This window comes from Pollachius pollachius (assembly GCF_949987615.1).
Source record: "Pollachius pollachius genome assembly, chromosome: 15".
NCBI lineage: Eukaryota > Metazoa > Chordata > Actinopteri > Gadiformes > Gadidae > Pollachius > Pollachius pollachius.
In genome coordinates, this window is record NC_136948.1 from 15,059,448 (window position 1) to 15,081,247 (window position 21,800).

The 21,800-nt window shown below is 44.3% G+C and overlaps 1 protein-coding gene across 1 annotated transcript in view; it reads right to left on the reverse strand.

The window, feature by feature from the left end:
- ralgapa2 (Ral GTPase activating protein catalytic subunit alpha 2) overlaps positions 1–18,858 on the reverse strand; it is a gene marked incomplete at its 3' end in the record, with an annotated part of 91,659 nt that extends 72,801 nt beyond the window's left edge. Inside the window, 3 exon segments of the mRNA XM_079752285.1 lie at positions 3,372–3,421; positions 4,200–4,310; positions 18,639–18,858. Of these exon segments, the coding sequence (XP_079608411.1) occupies positions 3,372–3,421; positions 4,200–4,310; positions 18,639–18,744 (267 nt within the window). The 5' untranslated portion in view covers positions 18,745–18,858.
- Between the last annotated feature and the right edge of the window lie 2,942 nt (positions 18,859–21,800).

Sequence of the window (21,800 nt, forward strand, 5' to 3'; positions counted from 1 at the left end):
CTCAAACATGACGAAAGTGAAAGCTGCTTGTTCCACATCGATCTACCCCGATTTGCATTGGTAATCAAGTTTAGGAGGGGCGGTTATACAGGGTCAATTTGATATAATGTGCCTTGACATCAATTTCATGCAGGGACTGAAGAGCGACAGCCATATATTATTCATAGTCACTGATTGGAGCGAGTGTGCCTTTTAGGGGTGCTGAAAAGCCTCACTAGAGCAAAGGAACTTTCTCATGAGTTAGCTTTAGAAACAAAAGCCAGAGCAGCAGTAGCATAACAGATGAGCTGACGATGCACACATCCCTTCTTGTTCTATTGAACATGCTTTGTGGGAAAAAAGATAAACACGTCTCACGAGTAAACAATCCACAATACATAAAATAAGGCCACGTTCAGATTTCAGATACACTACAAAGAGGGCCATTCACATGAAAGGGATTCATCTTTATATTCTTGCCTAAAGGAGCACATCGAGGCGTCCATCAGCCTGTGGGCTTGGCAGGTGGATGGATGAGTAAAACTAAAACCACTGGCGGGATCTCAAAACAGAAGACACTTCTTTCAAGCTCAAATGTGATCAGAGGGTCTAATCTCTCTGTCAAAACACAATATGGCCTCATAAGCCTGGTGATTTGGGTCAGTGAGTGACGGTCAACTGCTCGGAGGATGCACAGAAAATTGACCGGGGCAGCTGCCGCAGCCAGCGGCATACAAGACGATATCGAAAAAAGTACAACCCACCCGAGGCGTTACAAACCAGCCAGTCCCCCCGTGTGTGTGTCAGGGGGAGCCGGCCAAAAACTGAAACAAAGGGACAACAAAGACGGCTCCGAGGGCCGGGGAGTCGCACCGCCGTGGCACTCTCCCAGAGGCACTAGCAGCGGCTCCTCTCCCCGGTGCTGCGTCACCGGCCGACGAGGCTGTGGGTGCCTCCGTTGTACCAGACACAAAGAGAGCCCGGACTGGAGACGAGGTGGGGGGCGGGGACACCACAACACACCACAGTTTAGGGGGAGGAACAAAAGAATACCCCCCCCCCACAAGACACACTCACACACACACACCACTACAGTGTTGTTTATAATGGGGGTCACTGGGTTGGATGTGCGACCCATAGAGAAAAGGGGGTCACATGTCGCATTATGAGGGTAACATTACCCCCATGGGGCAAGGGGGAATAAATATAAAACCCCAAGCGCTTACGAAGAGACCTCCATGTCCTGCAAACAAGGAGCGGTAACCGAGAAGATTACCTCATAACTAAGAGAAGACGAAGAGAACATCCCACCATTTTCCCATGTTGAGGCTGTGGATAAGGGGGATGGAGGGGGTTGTTCTCAGACTACGGTTGCATGGGGCGGGGGAGTGTCGGAAGGCACAGAGCTTCCAACTGGATGGCTTCCTGCGGGGGTCCGTCTCTATTCGCGACCTCATCTGCACACCAACCCCCGGAACACGGAGACTGGCGCTCATTGTTCGGATTGGCATAGCGTTGTCGTGGGAACACGGGGCAACAAACTGGCTGAAAAGTCGAAGTGAATGAGAAAATAGCAGCGGGGATATCTGCGTTAACGCAGCGGTACATGACATAACTTTCTGCACAAAACCACCCGCGGTGTAAACGCGACTTCAAACAATTGCAGCGTGTGTAAATGTTATTGTGCACGCACAAAATAATGCACGGAAACGGTTTTCCCCTCGACGGGGTGGCGATGGCGGCGGCGGTGGTGGTGATCCAGCGTGTGTAATCGAATGTGGCGTCTTGACAGAATGTCGCAGGCGGGGTGGATCAGAGCAGACAGGGTATCAGTCCTGTACACGCCGTGAGCTTATCTCCTAGACACAGCATATAGCGGCCGCCGTCGCAGGACACGACCACAAAAAGGCGCACGTCGACGTGGCTAAGCGGCTTTGGGTAATGGTTTCCCTTTTAAAAACATGAACCCCCCCCAAAATGCGGGGGAGACAAGTGAATCTGGACTTTCTACTTCATAGGTCTGATAGTGGGCATCTTGTATGGACGTCGTAGAGGCGGGTCGACTGCCCTGTTTGATGCTCAGGGGAAGGCTGAGGAGAAGCCAGACGTATTAAGGCTCCACACAAACAACCGCAAAGCACACAGGATTGAGTAGAAGGCCTTTTGCCGGATCTCTCCGATGAGAAACTGTTTTTTGGCGAGCAATTACATTTGAAACGTTCTTAAATATTTTGTTATTGGGCGGCACGAAATAAAAGAAGGACTGATAGAGATATTAAAAATCATAAAAGACTATTTCACATAGGACAGACAGGGAGCCATTTACTTTTTTTAAAGGAAAAAGATGTGGGTGCTAATATTTTTTTTTCAATTATTTTTTTTCTGTCAACGTTTTGCAGATTCTGAAGTAGGGAAGAGTACAAGTTTTTTTTTCTAAGCACAATTTGACTGAACCATCAGTTGAACCAAAGGTAATTATATGCATGCTTACTGTGTATCAGGCAAACTAAAACTACTTACATCTAGTGCATAGTGCTCTTATGGCAATGTAACTCACAGCATTGGTACATTATGTAACAATGTTAGAAAGAAACCAGAATGCATTAGGCCTACATAACTGGTCCATTAGCGTCCCTGCTAATAATGGCACACGGCCAGACACGGCTTTAACACAGAATTGATTCCACGGAGAGACAGACAGCCTGACAGACAGACTGGTGAGCGTGCACCACAATACTCCCAGACCCCCCCCCCCCCCCCGGTATCATCTTCCTCTGTCCTGCCCTGGGAAAAGAAGACCCTTTACAGACCGGGTTTGAGCCAACCTGCCTCACTGGGTGTGAAAGGAACCAAGGTCTATGCCCTGTCATCCTCCAAGGCCCCGCCCTGGGCAATTGTAACTGGAGAGCGGGCTGTTTGTATTGGAAACAGGAGCCTCCCTCGCAGTCAGGTGGGAAAACAAGCTAGGGGAGGAGAGGACTTTACCCTACAGAAGAGAGCGCGCCTGGATGTGAGGCCAACCACGCATAGCTCACGCACGGAAACACACTTTACATTAAACACATGGGAATGGCAAATATACTATGAAATATATACACACACACACACACACACAATTTAAATATGTACACGCACACACACACACACACACACACACACAGGATGAAAAACACTCCATCAGAGGCAATTGTTTTCGCTCTCATTAATTCAACCTCCAATTGGTTACTAGGCTATTTGAGGTAATTTCAGGAAGTAGCCTGACTTCTTCATGGGGTGTCATGGAAACTGTAGCCCCTCCCATCAGCTCAGTAAACAAGGTAGGGCCTCTCCAACTGGAAACAGGGGCGATAGACAGCCATCAGAACTGGATATAGAGAACTAAACAGACTTACTTCAAAAATAAAGAGGATGGAGTCCAGCTCTTCCCTTTGAGATTTGTTCCCTGAAAGAGAAAAAAAAGGTTGTTTGTGACATTAAGAAATGTTGAAGTGCAAACATGACAAAAATTGCATTCTCAAACTTCTATACCCCAATTAATTAATTGCAATGCCACAGTGTGTAAAACCATTTCCATAATGACTTAAACAAAGTAATGACCACTGTGATGATACATAAATTGTGTGTCATTCCAGGTTTGGCGCATTAACGAATAACTTGCAATTAATTAGAAAATGACTTCATAACTGTGCATTCGCTCATAAGCTCACTTTTGCTTGATTGGAATATGAATCAAATCCCTTAATGTCGCCTAAATAGCTATATGACGACTACCAAACAGTGCTCAATGTGGGCCAAGTGAAAGGATATTATAGAACAAAACATTGCAAAGGACAATTCCCCAGAGTGCGTCTGCAGCCCGCGGTGGCCTATAAATCAGTCTGATAATGGAGTCTATAAAACCTGGGGCTCCCCCACTCCTTATTTTAACAGAGGGGCCCACATGGATTCCCTGGTGGTTAAAACAAAACACATCCAGTGGGTTACCTGCACAGAGCAGTATTAAATTATGTTTTGCCGACTTGCCTGCAGCGATCATCACATGAGGGACTTTTTTTATGAAGTGGACCACAGATTGGGTGTGGGGAACTTAAAACGTTTGAATGCGAGTGTGCTATTGTCGCCAAAGCCACTGAAAGACCTTTTAAACTTGTAGGGAAGATTATCATTATTTTGATGCCAATGAAAGATTTGCAAATGGGGGGATGTGCCACAGTCCTTACCTTTTTGCTTTAAGTTGCTTTCCAGTGTGATGAAATTTTCATAGAAGATAAAATAAATCTGAGAACAGTTACTCTCGAAGAAGGTCTTCAGCTCACTCTTCTCGCTGATGTCTGTGAATCAGAAAAACAGAAACAAAGGCAGAGTGCATGAATAGAAGGTTTCCTGAAAGGATTTATGCATAATTAGACTTAAAATCACAGGACCAAACTTGGTGGCATCGTACAGTTAACAGGCACTCAACACGTCAAGGATAAAAGAACAGTCCGATTAACAACACTGCTACAGAGATACTCCAGGGCGAACAATTAAATCAATGCCTGACCCACATAAAAGCGTGGACATCGCTCACTGTTGACAGATCTCTATAGGGAGGGTGTGGTTGGTGTGTGCGTTACCAGACTGAAAGAATGAGGGGGTCTGTGTGCCAGAAGAGAATACCACACACACACACACACACACACACACCTTGATCAGTGGGGAATTACCTCACACACACTTGTGCCTTGTATCTAGGACATCCTCACAGTCCTCCCTCTATGAAACAATCTGCCTCGCTTCACCAGAGTAACCCTTAAAAATAAGTAGGTAAGTAAGTCTGTGTGACTGTGTGTAGAATACAGCGTGACCTCTGCCGGTTTTGCAGGGATTTTACGAAAATCCCCTAAAATGTTCTGACCTTGATCACGGTGTGTGCGTTTGGCACTGGGTATGATCAGGTTTTTGGTTTTGGAAGGAGAAATAGCTTGGCCTGGCCTCCGTCCAGGCCGGGCTGAAGGGACCGGGAACGATTCGGTCACACACACACACACACACACACACACACACACACACACACACACACACACACAGTACTACACACACACACACACACACACAGTACTACACACACACACACAGACACCGCCGCCCTCAAGGAGGGAAACTTCAGGCCGGCCGCGGGACACAAAGACAAGTAGGGAGACGTTTGCGCCGCGGTATCGGAACGCTCCCTAAAGCGGGGCGTTGGGCGGGCGACCGGGGTGTCTCTCGGACAACGGCGGTAATGAGAGAGGCGTCTCGGGCCTGGATGATCAGATACAGGCTAGGGGAGGAGCGCTGGCACACTAACCGAGCTATTAAGGCTCACCTTCTGCTGCGTGTCTCCACTCCCCGCATGGCACACTGGACGTTTACCAGCCGCCGCCGTGCTCAGGGAGGAGGGCTGGCATGTCAAACGGGCAGCGTGTCAGAAAAAAACGTTCCCGATGCGCCGAGATTAATGTTATGGACAATGAAGACATCGTAACTCTGTTGTAATGACATTTTTCCTTTTTGTTTAATGGGCTTGGGAGTGAATGCACAGAGATAAAATACTTGCAAGTACAGCACATATATTTATATAATGTACACAGCACACACACACACACACACACACACACACGCGGGCACCCACACGCACATGCGCACGTACACACAAACAAACGCAAAAGAGCTTGATAGGCAAATTCACCTCCCCAGCCAGGGCTCCTGTGCTCCCTGCTAGAGACTGTTCCCTGGAGAAAGGCTCATTATGTTGAAGGGACAGGAGCTGGACTGCAGCTGCACAGGAAACAACTGACAGGCCTGTGTCTCTGGACAGCAAAGCAAAGCTGGACACGCAGGAAAAGCTGCATCGGGCACCAGAGCATCTTGGCTAGATCTTTCCTTTTTGCAGTGAACCAGAAAGCTTGCATAATGCATAACAATGTGCCAAGTGTCAAGCTGCAAGGCATTATCTCCAAATCCATGAGCAGTGTTTACAAAAAAAAATGTATGGAAGATCCTAGGCCTATTCAGGCTTTGTGGGATTAAATGTCACCAAACATAACACCGCTTTAAGCAGATAAAAGAAAGGAAAGTACACAATGTAAGCAAGACTAAGTCCCCGTTTAGAAAAGTTTGCAAGTGAAGCACTAAATCCTATTCAGTCATTATGGTTGTTTTACAGTTTAAATGCAGGGGGGCAAGCGTTCTCTGAATATTGTTATTCAACTGTGAAAGTAGAGCCCTATCCGTTGACGCTGATGGCTTCCCCTTCTGACACTTGGCCACTGATGCAGAGAAATACTGATGAGGATGATGAAGTGATTAACTGGGTTATATCAGAGCCAGGTATGGATATACCTGCAGGCTGTGTCACATCGTGGAGTTGTTAGGTCAGCCTGTTCTACTTAAGACTACTTTAACAACAAGTCCGGAATCAATGAGAGGTCACACACAGACAGTGTTTGTGTGTGTTTGTGTGTATGCAAAAATAATGTTGTTTATCCGTTTGGCATCAACTGACATCATTCATTTGCACTCTCATTCTCAAACACGAAGAGACTCATTTATCAAATTTGTGCTTTAGATCGACAACTGTTATCTTTTTCGGACACACACATACACACACGCACACGCACACACGCACACACACACACACACTACCCCAAAGGAGACAACACTTCATTAAATAATATTCGCTCCTACAAGCATTAAAGTGTAAAATGCTGCCTCATCCTCATTTGTGCTCTGCATTCAAAACTAAGCCTATACAGCCTTTCATAACTTAATGTTGACTCAGTAATTTATATTTGCAATTACAAAAGACATTAGTTCTCTACAATTCAAATAATCTGTATTGTTGCCCCAAGTGGACTCACATATGGGCTTCATATAATAGAAGTATAATAAACAAAGCAAATAATAATAGGTCATAAAGGCCTCACTATACACATAAAGCCTTTCAACATCAGCTACTGTGTCTTCTTATATAAAGATAATACAGAATTGCCAATATAGGGAGTCAATAGACCCGTCTCAATAACGGGCCTACTAGCCATTATACTACTAGTAGGAAACATGTGCTCCCGGTCTGGTCTTCATATCAGAACTACGCATTGAAGGGAAACATGAATATAATTAAAGATTTAACTATTTAAAAAATATCCCTGACTTGTTATACAAATGCAAAAACAAGAGGTGAGGGTGGTATGGACTGATGACAGAGCAGTGAGCCCAGTGGCATTGAGGGGCCCCACAGAGTTGAAGGGGACCTCTTATCTGGACCCGTCACATGGCCCAGGGCTCATCAAACGCTGCTCAGTCTGTCAGACTGGCCTTCCTGTGGGCCTGTGGGCCCGCTAGTTATGGAGTCACGAGCTGTCCCTTGACCAGAACCCCATGAACGCCCCCACGACGGGAAGCCGAGGTGAAGGGGAGGATGGGAAGGGTGAGAAAGAAGAAGAGATAGGAAAGAAGAAGGAAATCCTTTTATAAAGATAAACAAACAAGGAATGTGTCAGTTGCGGTTGACTGAGTGTTGAGCATTTAGTCGGCTACCATACAGGCTTGTATTCTTGTATATTGAGCAAATTGCTGTGCTATGAATATCAAAGCAGACCTGGACTACCTCCTCCCATATTATGGGAATTGCATAATCCTGACAGAAATTACTAATCTTAAATTTGAATCACTAAATAATTTGCTAATAAGATCCTCAATCCAGCAAAAAAATAACAACAGGATAATGGACTTGTACCATTATCATTGTGAACCATCTTTCATGGAAAAGGCTAATGAATACGTTTGTGACACTGGCCATTTGGTTTGCTTGCCAGATTAATACCTGTGATAGGCCACTGACTGCTAGGACACTCACATTGTGCCTTCTGGAAAATGGATATTGAGCAAAAACTGATCAGAGCAACCTGCGAATGGGAAATTAAATCATTGAGCTAGAATCTAATTGCGACTTCAACTCCATTAATTAGACCCTGTGTGTGTGTGTGTGTGTGTGTGTGTGTGTGTGTGTGTGTGTGTGTGTGTGTGTGTGTGTGTGTGTGTGTGTGTGTGTGTGTGTGTGTGTGTGTGTGTGTGTTCTGTTTGACATGCTTCATGCTTGTCAGAAAGGCGTCAAAGTGCCTCTCATCCAGCCCTCTCCGCTCTCCGCTCTCCCTGCTCTACCATCTGTGTCGATCTTCCTAGCCAGCCCCTGGAGCGCGACGGAGACGGGATGAGACCACAGGAGCGGGGTAAAAAAAACAAACTGATAAAAATCCTGAATGCAAGACGAAGATGAGCAGTCTTGTGATAGCATGCTTGAGTCTAAAGAGGAGGAGGAGGAGGAGGATGGCAGCCTACCATGCCTAGTCGTTTGGAGCTTGGCCGAGGAGGGTTGCAGACAGTGGACACTTCAAGGCCCACACGGTAGTACACTAATCTTGGTGTTCCTAGAAGCTAGAGCCTCGAGATTCCTCTTCCCAATAGATCCTGTGGTTTTAACTCTGTGGCACTAATTTTCACATCTCGCCCCCAGTCACTGTTGAAGGTAGATGGAAATCTGGACCTACCACTGAAACAGTGGTTACATTAACACACACACACACACACACACACACACACACACACCAAGCTAATAATAGTGGCTATAGTGGCCGTTGAATTGCGTTTTCCCGCCACAGCCAATAATTGCCTTGCAGTCAGCAGGTGGCCATGATGTTGTTTGTTTCTTAGTCCTACACTGAGGTCTGGGTTGGCAGCGGTGCTCTGGATGGACACAGAACCAATTCTGCTGCCTCAAGGAATGCAATAGGGCGGAGCCTACGCCATAATACCACCCAGGACAAACACCAACATGCCCTGTGGAAACAATTTAATATCACCTACTTGCTACAGTCCGAATTCCAGCGTGGATATGTTGACGATTGCTGTTGGTTGATCATTAAAACAATGATATATTGTATATGTTGACAATGCAGATAGAGGGATTCCTAATTAATTTTTCTTCCCCAGTACAGTCTGACATAGTCATCAGTATGGCTTGCTTCAACAGTAAATGAAACCCTGAAGCTCAAGAAAAGGTTGTAAAAGATTGTACCTATTTTTAGATACTGAAACGATAATGACCACTATAATATGAACTCCAAAAAAACTGGTGCCAGTTCTTCAGGGATTGCGGACCACTTTGTACTGCATATCAGGCTGAAGCTGGAATATGTCACACATATGCCAGATTTAGTTCAGGGTCAAATAAATATGCATACATATATCAAATGAATGACCACAAATCCCCATTTCCATCATGTCCCTAATGACTAAGCTTGACTCTGACAGGCAGAACCAGGCACCAGACGCCAGCAAGCATGTGGACAAAGTTGATGGGTGTGACAAGAAGTGCAATTAGGCCTGTCTGTTAAGAAAACAGCAAAGCGTTATTTTTCTACCATCTTAACAGCCGTTCATGAAAAACAAGGACAGCAAAGTTGTTGCGTACATCTCCTTGTATATGTAGATATATAAACCTTGAAGAGCAGCAGATCTAAAGTAATGAGTAACTCATGAATCTGCCCCTTAAAATGCCCTTCCTTCTGCTCAGCAAAAAGGAAGCAGAGAGAGAGCTCGGACACTGTGTCACTGTCAACAGATGCCTTGAAGGGGGACAGCGTACTATTACTGGGAGGGGAAGCGTTGTGTTTTCACAGCGGGGGGGGGGGGGGGGGGGCTGACGGTTCCATCCACCACGGACTTGTTTTGAGAATCCAGTGTCTGGCAGAGAAGGGCGTGCTCATGTGATCCGACGGCCCGACAGCACCCTGCCACCACGGAGCACAAGGGCTTTTCGGGAGGCCGAGAAAGGAGACCAGCCACGCAACACCAGGGACGGTTTCAGCTTCATAGAGGAGGACAGACCCACGGGTCAGCTGCTTCTCCACATGGAAACACAGGTGGTACGTTTTTACCAAGAGAAATAAAACCACTGAGTACACATCATTCATAGTGAGCTCGGTCAACAAGAATGAATAACAAATAGTGATGTCAGTTTCAGCAGTGGGGCATGGGATACATTTCCTAAAAAGGTTCCCAACAGCATCACTCTTATTGGTGAACAGGCCAGATTCCTTCTGGGGAATAAAGGTTTTTTATTAAAATACGCTTTTTTTTTTTAGCATTTCTCAGAAAAGACGAAAGAGGATGCAGCCATTGCAGGTGCTGAGGGGCTGGGGTTGTATTGTGATGCGGGGAAGGTCTTTCCGGCCGGCTGTCAGGGAAGCGCAGCTGTTGCTCGCAGCATGCGGGGGGGGAGATGCTGCTGGGAAATAACAACCTGCTGCCCGCGCTGATGGCTGTAATGAAATATTCAGGAGAGAAACACGGTGGGCTTCACCTCATCGCAATCTGGTAGAGGCCGATATCACTGGGCTGCTCTCTTTCCCACGGATTCCCCGCACTCACTGGAAAACGATCGCACCCAAATGTCAGGCAGAACATATTTATACAGTGTTCCCCTGCCCCTCGAATGGCTCATGGAGAGTTCCCATTATGGCAAATGTCATCAGTTCAGGTTCTCTGTGTGCGTCACGGTGACCTTTAAGGCCAAGGGTCGCCGGGCTTTAACCTGATTGCAGGTTACCACTAAATAAAATGCACAACAAATTCCCACCGCTAAAATGAACCCATCCCATCATTCAGGAAAAACATTTTCACGGTGAATTAATGTCATTCTAATCGAATGACCCGCCGTTTAACTAGATTTGCCGAGCCAACAGTTAGGAGTGTGTGCACCCAGTTGTGTGTGCACACTGCACGTGTCCACCGTGTTAGCTGAATCAATGGGTGAAGGTCATGCAGCACGCGGCACCTATGGCATATTTACCCGGGCAAACATGTCTAGCCTGCCTGCCCACAGATCACTGTTTAAACTCGACCAGCCCTGCCATGTGTGTGACGGTGGTGTTGACGCCATTCGCGACCCAGAAATCCCATGTACCGTAGAGTGTGATAAATGATATTTAACCCCCCTGGGGGGTCTCCGAGTGGGTTAAAAGCCCCATCAGGCCTTTGATCAGACTCAGCCTCATTAGTATTAGCTCCGGGAGAGCTAGCGCTGCAGGTGCACTCAGTTCCTGGCAGAAAGGAGCTGGGGGAGGAAAAGAAAGGAGAGGGGGAGAAAAAAAAGGAAGGGGAGTGATAGGTTCCTTTGGCAGAGAGCGGAGAGCAGACACAGAGGGGTTCTCTTTAAAAGAGCAGGCACAGGGAAGCCTGTGGGGGCACCAGCAAAGAGCAGGGGGACACGGGGTGGCTGCTAATGTGGAGGCTGATGGATGCACACAGCAGGATTTTTGTCTATGCACACACGTGGACATGGTGGAAAATAAGTGACTGAAGAAGATGGATAATCTCCTTTTCTTCTTTAGAAGATAATGAATTCTCAGAGAATGGTTTACAGGATTGCCAGAGGGAGCAAAAATAGACACCCTCCTTTCCATATCCAGGACAGCAAAAAACAGCCCAAAAACCAAATCACCAGGAAAACACAAATATTGTGTTTATTAAGGAACCTGTTTCACTGTAACACACACACACACACACACACACACACACACACCCACACACACACACACACACACACACACACACACACACACACACACACACACACACGGCTTGAGAAAGGAGCCATTGATGGAACATAGGAACGTTGCCAAGCTCAGACACTTCCAAATGATCACATTTGATAGGAATATAAATGCTCTCAGGAGGTTCCCCCTCCTATTGCTTTCCCTTGAGTAGCCTCCTCCTCGTCTAGCAGCAGTGCGCAGCAGTCCGTTCTAAATCAATCCCAGCCTGCACCACGGGGACGTTCGATTTCCAACTGAGCGATGGCCAGCGAGGGCAGAGGGAAACAAACAACTACCTATGGAACCATTCAGAGCCCTTGACGGCCCCATGTCAGCGCCGCGGCAGGTTGACTTTTGAACCTTGCTGAAGAAAGGTTAATCATAAATCCATGGCTGCCGGGTGGGCTGAGCGAGAGGAGGGTGTCACATGGTGTCATTTAAAGAGAGTGCTTGTAGGTAGCGCAGTGAATGAGCCTCCATCTTAACAGGTCTACATGACACACATCTGCTCCTTGTGCTGCTCAATGAACTCCCCCCCCCCCCCAGGAGCCGGCCGATATTTCGATCATAATTCAGTCCCCCACTGCATTACATCAGGGTCTCCACTCACACCGAGCGGGCGCCCATCCCATCAGCATTCCTCATCAGTATTGACAAGAGAGTGATCTGATTAATTTGCTGGTTGAGCTGATAAATCCCTCTGTCCACAGCTGGGTCTGAGTGTGCACATGGCAGCATGACTAACGGTCCTGTAGGTATAGATTTAGCGCTGCCAGAGCATCAGGATGTCATGCATCATCATGTACTCAAAGTGGTGTGTTTAAAACGCCGGTGAAAATGTACTGACTCCTACTACAATGAACAGTTGCACAATGCGGATTTTGATTTATATGTGGTGCACTGAACTGTCATGAAGGATAAACTTTACAATGAAATGTCAACAGGCTTGACTAGCCTCTGTGCTGCAACTACTGAATGGCACTTTGTGGCACAGTAATTGGTAATCGAGTTATCGTTGAAAACATAAACACACAAGATGAATAATTATTGTCCAGCAATCAGAGGACTTATGGTGCATATGATTTGATTTCAGCACTGCAGTGCCAAACACTGAGTGGATGTCTCTCCACATGACAACAGTGTCTGGCTGTGCAACAGATTGAGGTCTGGCCATGTGTGTGTACCCATAGCACAGTGTAAACCGGGCTAGCATTGGCAAAGGCCTGACACATTGTAGGCTCATTAATCGAATAGTGGCTGATCTTGGCATCTTGGGCGTTCGGGAGCGACTAAACTGCCAATGTCCAGTATTTCTCTTCTTTAGCTGGTGTTTAAATACTCGCCTTAATCCACTTTAAGTATCACACTGTGTGCAAGAAACAAGGACACCATTGAAAACATCAATAAAATGGAGACTAATCAAGTGTTACATTTAAACTCCCGGCTAATGCAGCGTTTTTCCAACAGTGCGTGACAAATTTGAGTTAAGCAATAAAAAAGAGTTTGGTTTTTCTAACACTTGGGAGCCTAAAGAGAAGCAGAGCAGATGATGATGATGATTGGAAGCTTAGACATGCTGTAATGGGAAGAAAAGAGAATGCAATCCATTACTACACGATGAAATCTTAATCAGAGGACAGAAGAGTTCTCTAAATCACATTTTCAGGCAGAGGGATATGATGGCAGTGGACGAGATACATGCTTCCATCAAAAGTGAGTCAATTTAATAAATACTTTGACAAAACATGCTCATAAAAGAATATACTTCCTTTAATTTGTCACTGGCTTGTTGACCCACCATAGCAAAGGCAATGGCAGTGTAGACCGTATGATAATGAGATATGAACAGAAGCTTTGGTTATATGGTTAGAGCTGGGTTTTACAGGGTTGTTCGTCCAGGTAACCAGCAAAACTGGAAAAACTAGTTTTGCTGACTTTCATGTGACGCCTTAATCAAACATGGCCGACTGAACAACGGGGCATTGCGAAAAAAAAAAGGATCTTTATACTCGACGGGATGAGACTTGTCACCATAATATTCAAACACTGTTCTTAGTTGTCATGATATGATTAACATGATGGCAGTGGACGAGATACATGCTTCAGAGTAGCCGCTGATGAAAGGTTAATTACATGAGCAAACCCCATGCTAGACAATAACAAAATACACACCCATAGAGTCAAGCCTAGGATGTTTTCAAACAGAGTAGTTTAACCACGATGGGTGTTAAATCAGGCCTAGGTCAATTTTCTTCTGCATTCATGTGTCACATTCCCACAACAAGGCCTTTCCATACCATACCAGGCCTTTCTAGTAAAATATTAACACTAAACATATTAAATATTAACCAACTCATTTTGCAGTCAACGGAAATGACCGATCAAGCCTAAGTTATAAACAACACCTGAGACTCAGGGAGAGCCTTTGTATCTGCGTTTCTGTGAGTAGTGTACACAACACATGACACTACAGTCTCATGACATATCTCACAAATCCGTAACAAAGTCACAATGCGAGCATAAACGTTGCAAGGATAAGCTGGTGCGGGCGGCTAGCATTAAAGAAAAAATAAACAAATAAATTAGCAAAGTGCAGCTTGACTGAAGGTCAACCAGCAGTATGCTTTCAAACCCCCATGCTAAGAGGGGCAGTGTTTGATTGATCAAGTTGGACACGCTGGCCTACTGCCTGCTGCACACAGTGGGAGACATAAATCTGGCAGCAGAACGCTGCTCCACGTAGCACTTCATTATTCCGAGACACACTGATGCTAAATCTGTAGGGATCGCAGACCACTTTATACTGCTTATCATGCTGCAGCTAGAATAAGTTACCTTTAGGCCCCTTTCAGGTAAGGAATAGTAATGGCCATTCATTTCTAATGACTAACTAACTAAATATATCTACTTGTATCAAATGAATGACAACCAACGCCTAGGAAGGAACCATGTCAATCATGTCCCTAATGACTAAGATTCACTCTGACAGGCAGAACCAGGAGGCAGACAAGACCACTTGTGTGGACTGAGTTGATGGATGTGACAGAAAAGGCAATTAGGCCTGCAGTCTGTAAAGAAACCAGGACAGTGTTATTTTTCTAGGATACCAACAGCACTACACAAAAAAGGACAACCAATACAAATGTGTTGTGTACATCTCTGTGTAAATATATAAACCTTAAATTGTAGCTGATAAAATGCTTAAAATATGGCTTTAGAAGAATCAAACTTAAAATCACAAATCATTTGACGAACAAAATGCAACATAATAAAGCATGAATTAAACTCCTAAAGGCTTTGTTTCTTTCTCTGCCTCTCTCTGAATGCCTCTATCAACCTTTGAACAGTCTAGCCATGTTTAGGTAAGGAGCAGAGAGGAACACTTGCAGGTCCTTAATCAAGAAGCTGTGGTCCTAATAAGCAACCACAGCCTCATACCTGCTAATGGCTGTCCAGTGTCATCTACCATCCAGAGCCCACGAGACACTGGAGAGCGATTAACACGATAGGCCAATCAATCGCGTTAATTGAGCAGTAAGGGAGAGAGGGGGGCTGAACTGCACTACTGCATCAGGACCATGGGTCAAAGCCAGCATTAAAATGCAGAGGGCAACTCTGAATCCAGATGTGAAGGCATCCACGACACACTTAGCATCTAATCACCACTAGGTAGCACCTAGCAACTTAATTACTGTCAAAATGATAAGGTTTAACGGTCTAACCAGTGCTAACACAGTGTTCAGAGTTAAGTAGACATGATTGAAACATTGCAAGAAAGCAATTGCACATTTCCTATGTTGAAACCGCATTATGACTGCAATGCTTAGCCACAATCTCAAAAGGTACATGGATCCATAAAACCATTTGCTGAGTTGTTCAATTCAATGATGTTTCATACAAAAGTTCCTTGACCTTATTAATAACTTTAAAACAACGAATGCCAACACAAAGGAGTACAACCACAAAACAAAAAAAGGACAAAGCACAGTACAAATTCGGGCTATTTAAAGTTGAACTTGAGATAGCTCCTCACAGACAAATAATTACCAACCCCATGAAAAATAAACACCCTTAGACAGCTTTAATCAAGAACAGGACCCTTTATCATATACTTGCAGTAAAACTGAATTACACCCCAGGAACAAGTGGACCAACAGCTTCGCTTGCCAACGCAGTCTTGAGATAAACGAGGACAAGTGGTGAGCTTTGTCCTGAGGATTTCCAGAAACAGAGAGTACCAGAAGTGAAGAAGAGATGTTAGGCCCATCGAGGCGCTCAGAGGACCTCCTCGATGGGGCTTCTGATGGGGCGTTTATTGTCTTCCCTTCTGGCCATTGGCCTTGTGAGTTCCCCTCTCCACACAGCAGCCTGACGGCAGGTTGACCCTGAACCCTGTGTCTCAGAGTGTGCAAGTGAAGAGATGCACGAGGGAAGGAACACCCACTTACTTCCTTTGTACTCTCAAAAGACGAGTGCAGAGATAGCTTTAAGCCCACAAGCCGAACACACACACACACACACACACACACACACACACACACACAAGTTTAACTTGCGTGCTTGTGAATAGCCATGCCGTATGTGTCTGTCTCTCAGATCTCCCACAAAGCTTACATTTATTTACCGGTTTGTCCAGAACAGTTGTAGCAGTATACTGAACATAAATAGCCCAGGTGAAGCCCTGATTGTTAGTCGAGTGAGGACCTTTACATTTTTTGTTGCCTGGGTAAAGGAGAGACTTTGCATGGTCGCCAGAATATGTAAAGCTGTTGTTAATTTCCAAGGAAAACAAAGCACTCATTCTATGGGATGCACCACAGAGTGCTATGCCATCAACTCTGAATAAACTTGTTAGGCTTGAGCATTTTGGATGCCACAGGGGGGGAAAGCAAGTGTTTTTTGTTGGTTTGCAGAACAAAAACTAGGTCTACTTTCTCTTGTGTTGTTTCAACTAAATAACCTGCTCGCCATGGTCCAAGTATAACTTATGTTTTATTGAAGAAACTGAAGCAGTGATAATATGCAACAGTGAATATTTAATGAGTCAAGGGAGATAAACAGAGCCACAGAAATAGCCATTAGACATCCAGAGGTGGTCTGCAGGGCCTGGGTAATTAACAGCCACAGCCAACTCCAGCCAGGCATGACTGGCAAATTAACATGCAGCAGCCTTCACACTCTTTCCCACAAATCTGCTCAGTGAGCAGAAAACCAGCACTAGGCCACTAAGAAGAGAGCACAACTGACCTTCCAAGCCCAATACCACTGATGCAACACTTAATGCAAGATGACCCAGGAAATGTGTCATGTTCCTTCAGGACAGCATTAAATTAAAGTGTCTTAAATATTCTATTTTTCTTCAAATGGTCAGTTTGAGGTTACATAGTAAGCCAGCCGCACAAAAGTTACTCAACTTTGAAACCACGTCAACTGCCATCATTGTGTTCGATGATTCATTTGGCTGTTCAGTTGGTTTTCCCAGTTCCTCAATCATACCAATGGTTCCTATTTGCCATTGTTTATAAGACCACGATAATGTGTTCTCTTAATCAAAATCACCATTTCGCTTCAGTCAATTACACTCCTTTCAGTAGAAGTTCTCCACATCAACCCATCTCTATCTCTGCTCTTCCTGGCCACAGAGGAAGCAGCAGCTGCAGGAGGAAATCCTTCCAGGGCCAAAAGCACTGCTAAGAGAGGGCAGTAGCAAGGAGACAGCAACAAATCTCCACCATAATCAGCCACTGGACAAACAGAACAACCTTATCTTTAACTACACATGGGGGAACCAGGCTGCCTGACCTCAAGCTGGGTAGTGCTACTCTTGACATTGAAGCTGGGCTATCACTGCAGTATAGAGACTTCAGAGGCTATGGTCTATATTTGCTATTGAAGAGGGAATAGGACTGCAGTGTAGGCCCAATGTAAAACAGATGGATCAAATACGAAGTGAACTCACTCACTGACTCAGCTAGCTTAGAATAAACTTTAAACAGACCACATAGGTTTGTTGACATTAGGTCTGCACAAATATAATCACAACTAATTCTTGCTCTTCTGTACTTCCATAAAACACTGAAGTATTACTAGGAATCTATCTTCATTTACTTTTGGATTGTTAATTTAGCCATTGATAAGCAAAGAAAAATATATTATTATATTATATATATAATATATATATATATATTAATATATTAAAATATATATTTTTATCTTGTTAGAATTGGTCAAATATATTATATTTCAAAGATCAGAAAGCTTCATATAAACTCAGGGACATGAGGGTATACAAGCAATAACATTTTATAGTGTTCAATCCCCTTATAAAACATAAATATATGTGCTACTCATATACTATGGGTAGCAACTCAAGCAGTTCGCTAAGGACAAATTTACATTTACCATGCTTAATGAACTAAAGATCCTGTCACACAGGTGAATATTGTTATGAATCCGTCATACACTGTTATAACAAAAGGAGATTTTCTTCACAAGGGATTATGGACCACGTTATGAAGCTTATTGTCTAGAATACCCCATGGTAGAGGACCCTTAATTGAAGTCTGGTTGACAGCAAACACCATACATGCACACCCCCCTGTACGAGGCAGATGAGACTGAAACTGGACCATGCTATCGGACGGTCCAAACGTTCTAATATAATACAATTGTTGTTTATGTCAACTACTCATCAAAGGCGAATGTCTGCCAGGCACTATTAGCGCTTGCCGCGTTAGCTGGCTAGTTAGCCGTAATAAAGAAGCTAACATTAGAGCGAAATGTCAGTTCGCGCCGGTATATTTACAATATATGCTATTCAGTGTTGTGCATCGTACGGTGGACATCAGACGTGCACGTTTGGGCAAACACTGCATGCATGGGAGCCAACGTTATGCATCTATCTAGTTAAATCAACAGCAGCATGCAGTGTTGTGGTGACAGCGCTGTCATTAACGTTAGCTGTCCAGAGTAGGCTAGCTTAGCCACAACTAGCTCGGTCTGGGTAACGCCGTGTGAACTGCTCGGTGACATTTCACTCACCTAACAGTGACCGGAGGTGTTTCAGTCGAGTCAGTACATCCTTCTTTGGGTCCAGAACTTTCTGTGTAGATTTCTTGATGTCTCCATGGCCCCTTCGGGTGAACATGCCGCTGTAAAATGCAATCGTGGGACCTGAAATTATCTATTTAGGACCATACAATAAGCCTCCCGTGTGTGACAGTGTCACTTTCTATAGCCCCCGCTCTGAGCTCGCTCGGTAAACATAGGGCTAGCTAGTCCTCCTCCTGGTTTGTGGGTGTGTAAACACGGAAGCGCAGCTACAGACGCGGCGGTAGAGGTGGTCCGTTTATGTGAGTACGCCCTCTTGTTTATAAGATGATATGGCGCACCTAGGGTTGAAATAGTGTTGACGTTCAGTCACAAAACAAGCGCCTGCATGTATGGTTGCTGCCAGGGTGGATGGTTTATGGTGGCCCCATGTTATGATGGGAGACTCGCTGTTAACCACGTGGTAGTTTACCGAAATAACATGAAAAATGTTTTATTTAAAAGAAACATGCACTAGTGTCTTTCTTTGAAAGGCACATGAACAATGTTGCATTTCGTCTTGGTGTCTACGGCGTTTGAGCGTACACTCCTTCAGCTCCAGGTTTGACCATGATGCTTAACAGATTATGCTGTTTAACTCAAGATTATTTATTATGCAGCAAGAAGGAAATGCTTTGAGTCGATTATTTGCACCGACCCTCAAGCGCCATCTGCTGTTCAGAAAGAAGAACACACGATTTAAAGTCTGCACTTTGCAATCAGTTGACAACGTGTAGTTATGTTTGATTAACCTGTCCCACTTTTGTTGACTATTATAATATTAAGAATACTGCTAATGATAATAACGTTGTCATATTATTAAAATGTTGTGGATGGACATGTTGTACATGTATATCAGGGCAAAGAATTAATAGACTACTTACAGACAAGTCTTAGTAAAATCCTGTAATTTTCATTTGGATCTGAAAGATTTTCGCAAACAAAATGTATGTTTGAAAATGGTTATTTTAAATGTTTATTTTACTTTGACTTTAATAAAGATAAGGGTAGGCTAATTAAGATTGCAGCTTGCCGATAGAATTGTCAATATTAAGTCAAATAAATAATATAGATGGATTCTAATAATTGAAAAGGCAAGAAAATACCATTTTGGAAATGATAAAAATCCCGAGAGTTAAGCTATCTGATAAAATTGAATAAATTCACCAAAATGCACATAATGAACACTTAAAGCCATCCTTTGTTTTAACCTGTGTGAAGCCACCGAATTTTTGGGATAACTCTTCCAAGCCTGGGGGATAGCAGATCCTAATCCTACCTCTAACTATAATTGAAATCTTGTGAATTACAAATTTTTCACTGAAAACGAGTCTTTATTATTGTCAATATCCCTTTTGTTTAATACCAGTTTGATTATAACGCTATTTAATTGTTTTCTATCATTTAGTCGATGCAATTTCTCAGCCCTCTGTTGGGAAAAGAGATACTGATAATAACCACAAGGAGGCGCATAAACCGACCTTTAATTTAAATGGAACAACTTTTACAGATCCTTCAAAAAACCTTACAAAAATACTTGTTTCACACCCTTTCACAAAGAAAACGAAGGAATGCCAGTAAAACTACCCAAAAATATACAAATATATAAATGCTGTCTGAAAACTGGAATGGACAATGGATAAATCCAAAGCGTGTGTACAATGCAAGCTCATATAAAAAGGTGGCCAAGGTAGAGACAGATTCATAAAAGAGTGAGTTTGATGAAGAGAGTAAAACACATTCCTTGAGGACTCTTGTTAAGGTGTCTACGTCGTCCACAAAGACGACTGAGACTGTAATCTGTTTCATCCTAACAGCAGCACCACCACACATTGAGCACAGACATTTCTGCCAGGCGGCTTCTCTCAGTTCTCAAGGTTCCGCACAATGGCTATGTGTTGAATGGAAGAAGAGGGAACAGAGGGTAGTGAGAGTGGAGGCCAAAGGGGAGGAGTTAAAGAAGAGTAAAATCAGCCTTTGGCCTGCAGTTTGGTATGACACTCATTATCTGAAGTGGGCCATTCTGAGGAAAAGGGGAGGTTGCCCATCACAACAGATGTTGATTACACAAAAAAGGGTAGTTTAGAAGGATGCATGAATAATACAAGCTCAATCTCTCTCTCTCTGTCTCTCTCCCTCTTTCTGTCTTCCTGTCTCCCTCTGTCTCCCCCCCCCCCCCCCTCTCTCTCTCTCTCTCTCTTTCTCTCTCTCTCTCTCTCTCCTTACAGACACTGGGTTATTGTTGGTGCTTTGTCATCAGTCTTAATTGATTGTAATCACCATTCCTTCTTGGCAAGCCTCCTGCGTTCTTGAAGTGCAGGCTTTTGCTCATTATCTATAATGGCATGGACCTAAAAATGATCGATCCACAACATAATAATTGGGCTGAATATCTGGCTGCATGTCTGTTATGTGCTGCACCTGCAAGCATTTTGAGGCAAGCTAAATAGTGTTGCAAATATATTACAGGCTAAGACAATTTCACTTCATGATCGAGTAATGGAACTTATTTGGTGGGCTTTACTGAAGATGGTGTAGGAGGAGACGTTAATTTTGAAGGGTATTTGAGTGTGTATGTACGAATAGGAATACTTAAAATAATATTATGCTTTGGGCGCAATACATACGAATCATGTGTGTATTTCGACGCAGGGCTGAAAGTTTAACCGCATGCTATAAATGGCATGCTGCCCTTGTGACGTTTATCTATTTCTCACGGCCAGATGGTGGCACTGTAGCCTCAAGAATGTAGAAGGCCACTTCTAACAACCAGGCGTTCGGACTGAATCCAATCCAAGGTTTGAAAAGCACTTGTCTGCTCTAAATTGTTCTTCTAAAGAGCTTGGAAATACTTGACTTCTCTCCTTGTGTGGTTATGGTTATGGTTTCCTTTTTGTACAATTAAGTGCCATTAAACGCTAATGCAGGACTATCCCATTAAAACACATTAAGGTGAATCCTTTCGAAAACAAAATAGAAAGCACACATTCTGAAGCACGAAAATTCAGATATGGAAAAAAAAGATCAGAAGAAAAGATCTGGAGCGGTCGATAGAGACGAGAAGATCTTCGCCGTGCTGTCAGACCACCCACACATGTGTAAGACGGATGGGCT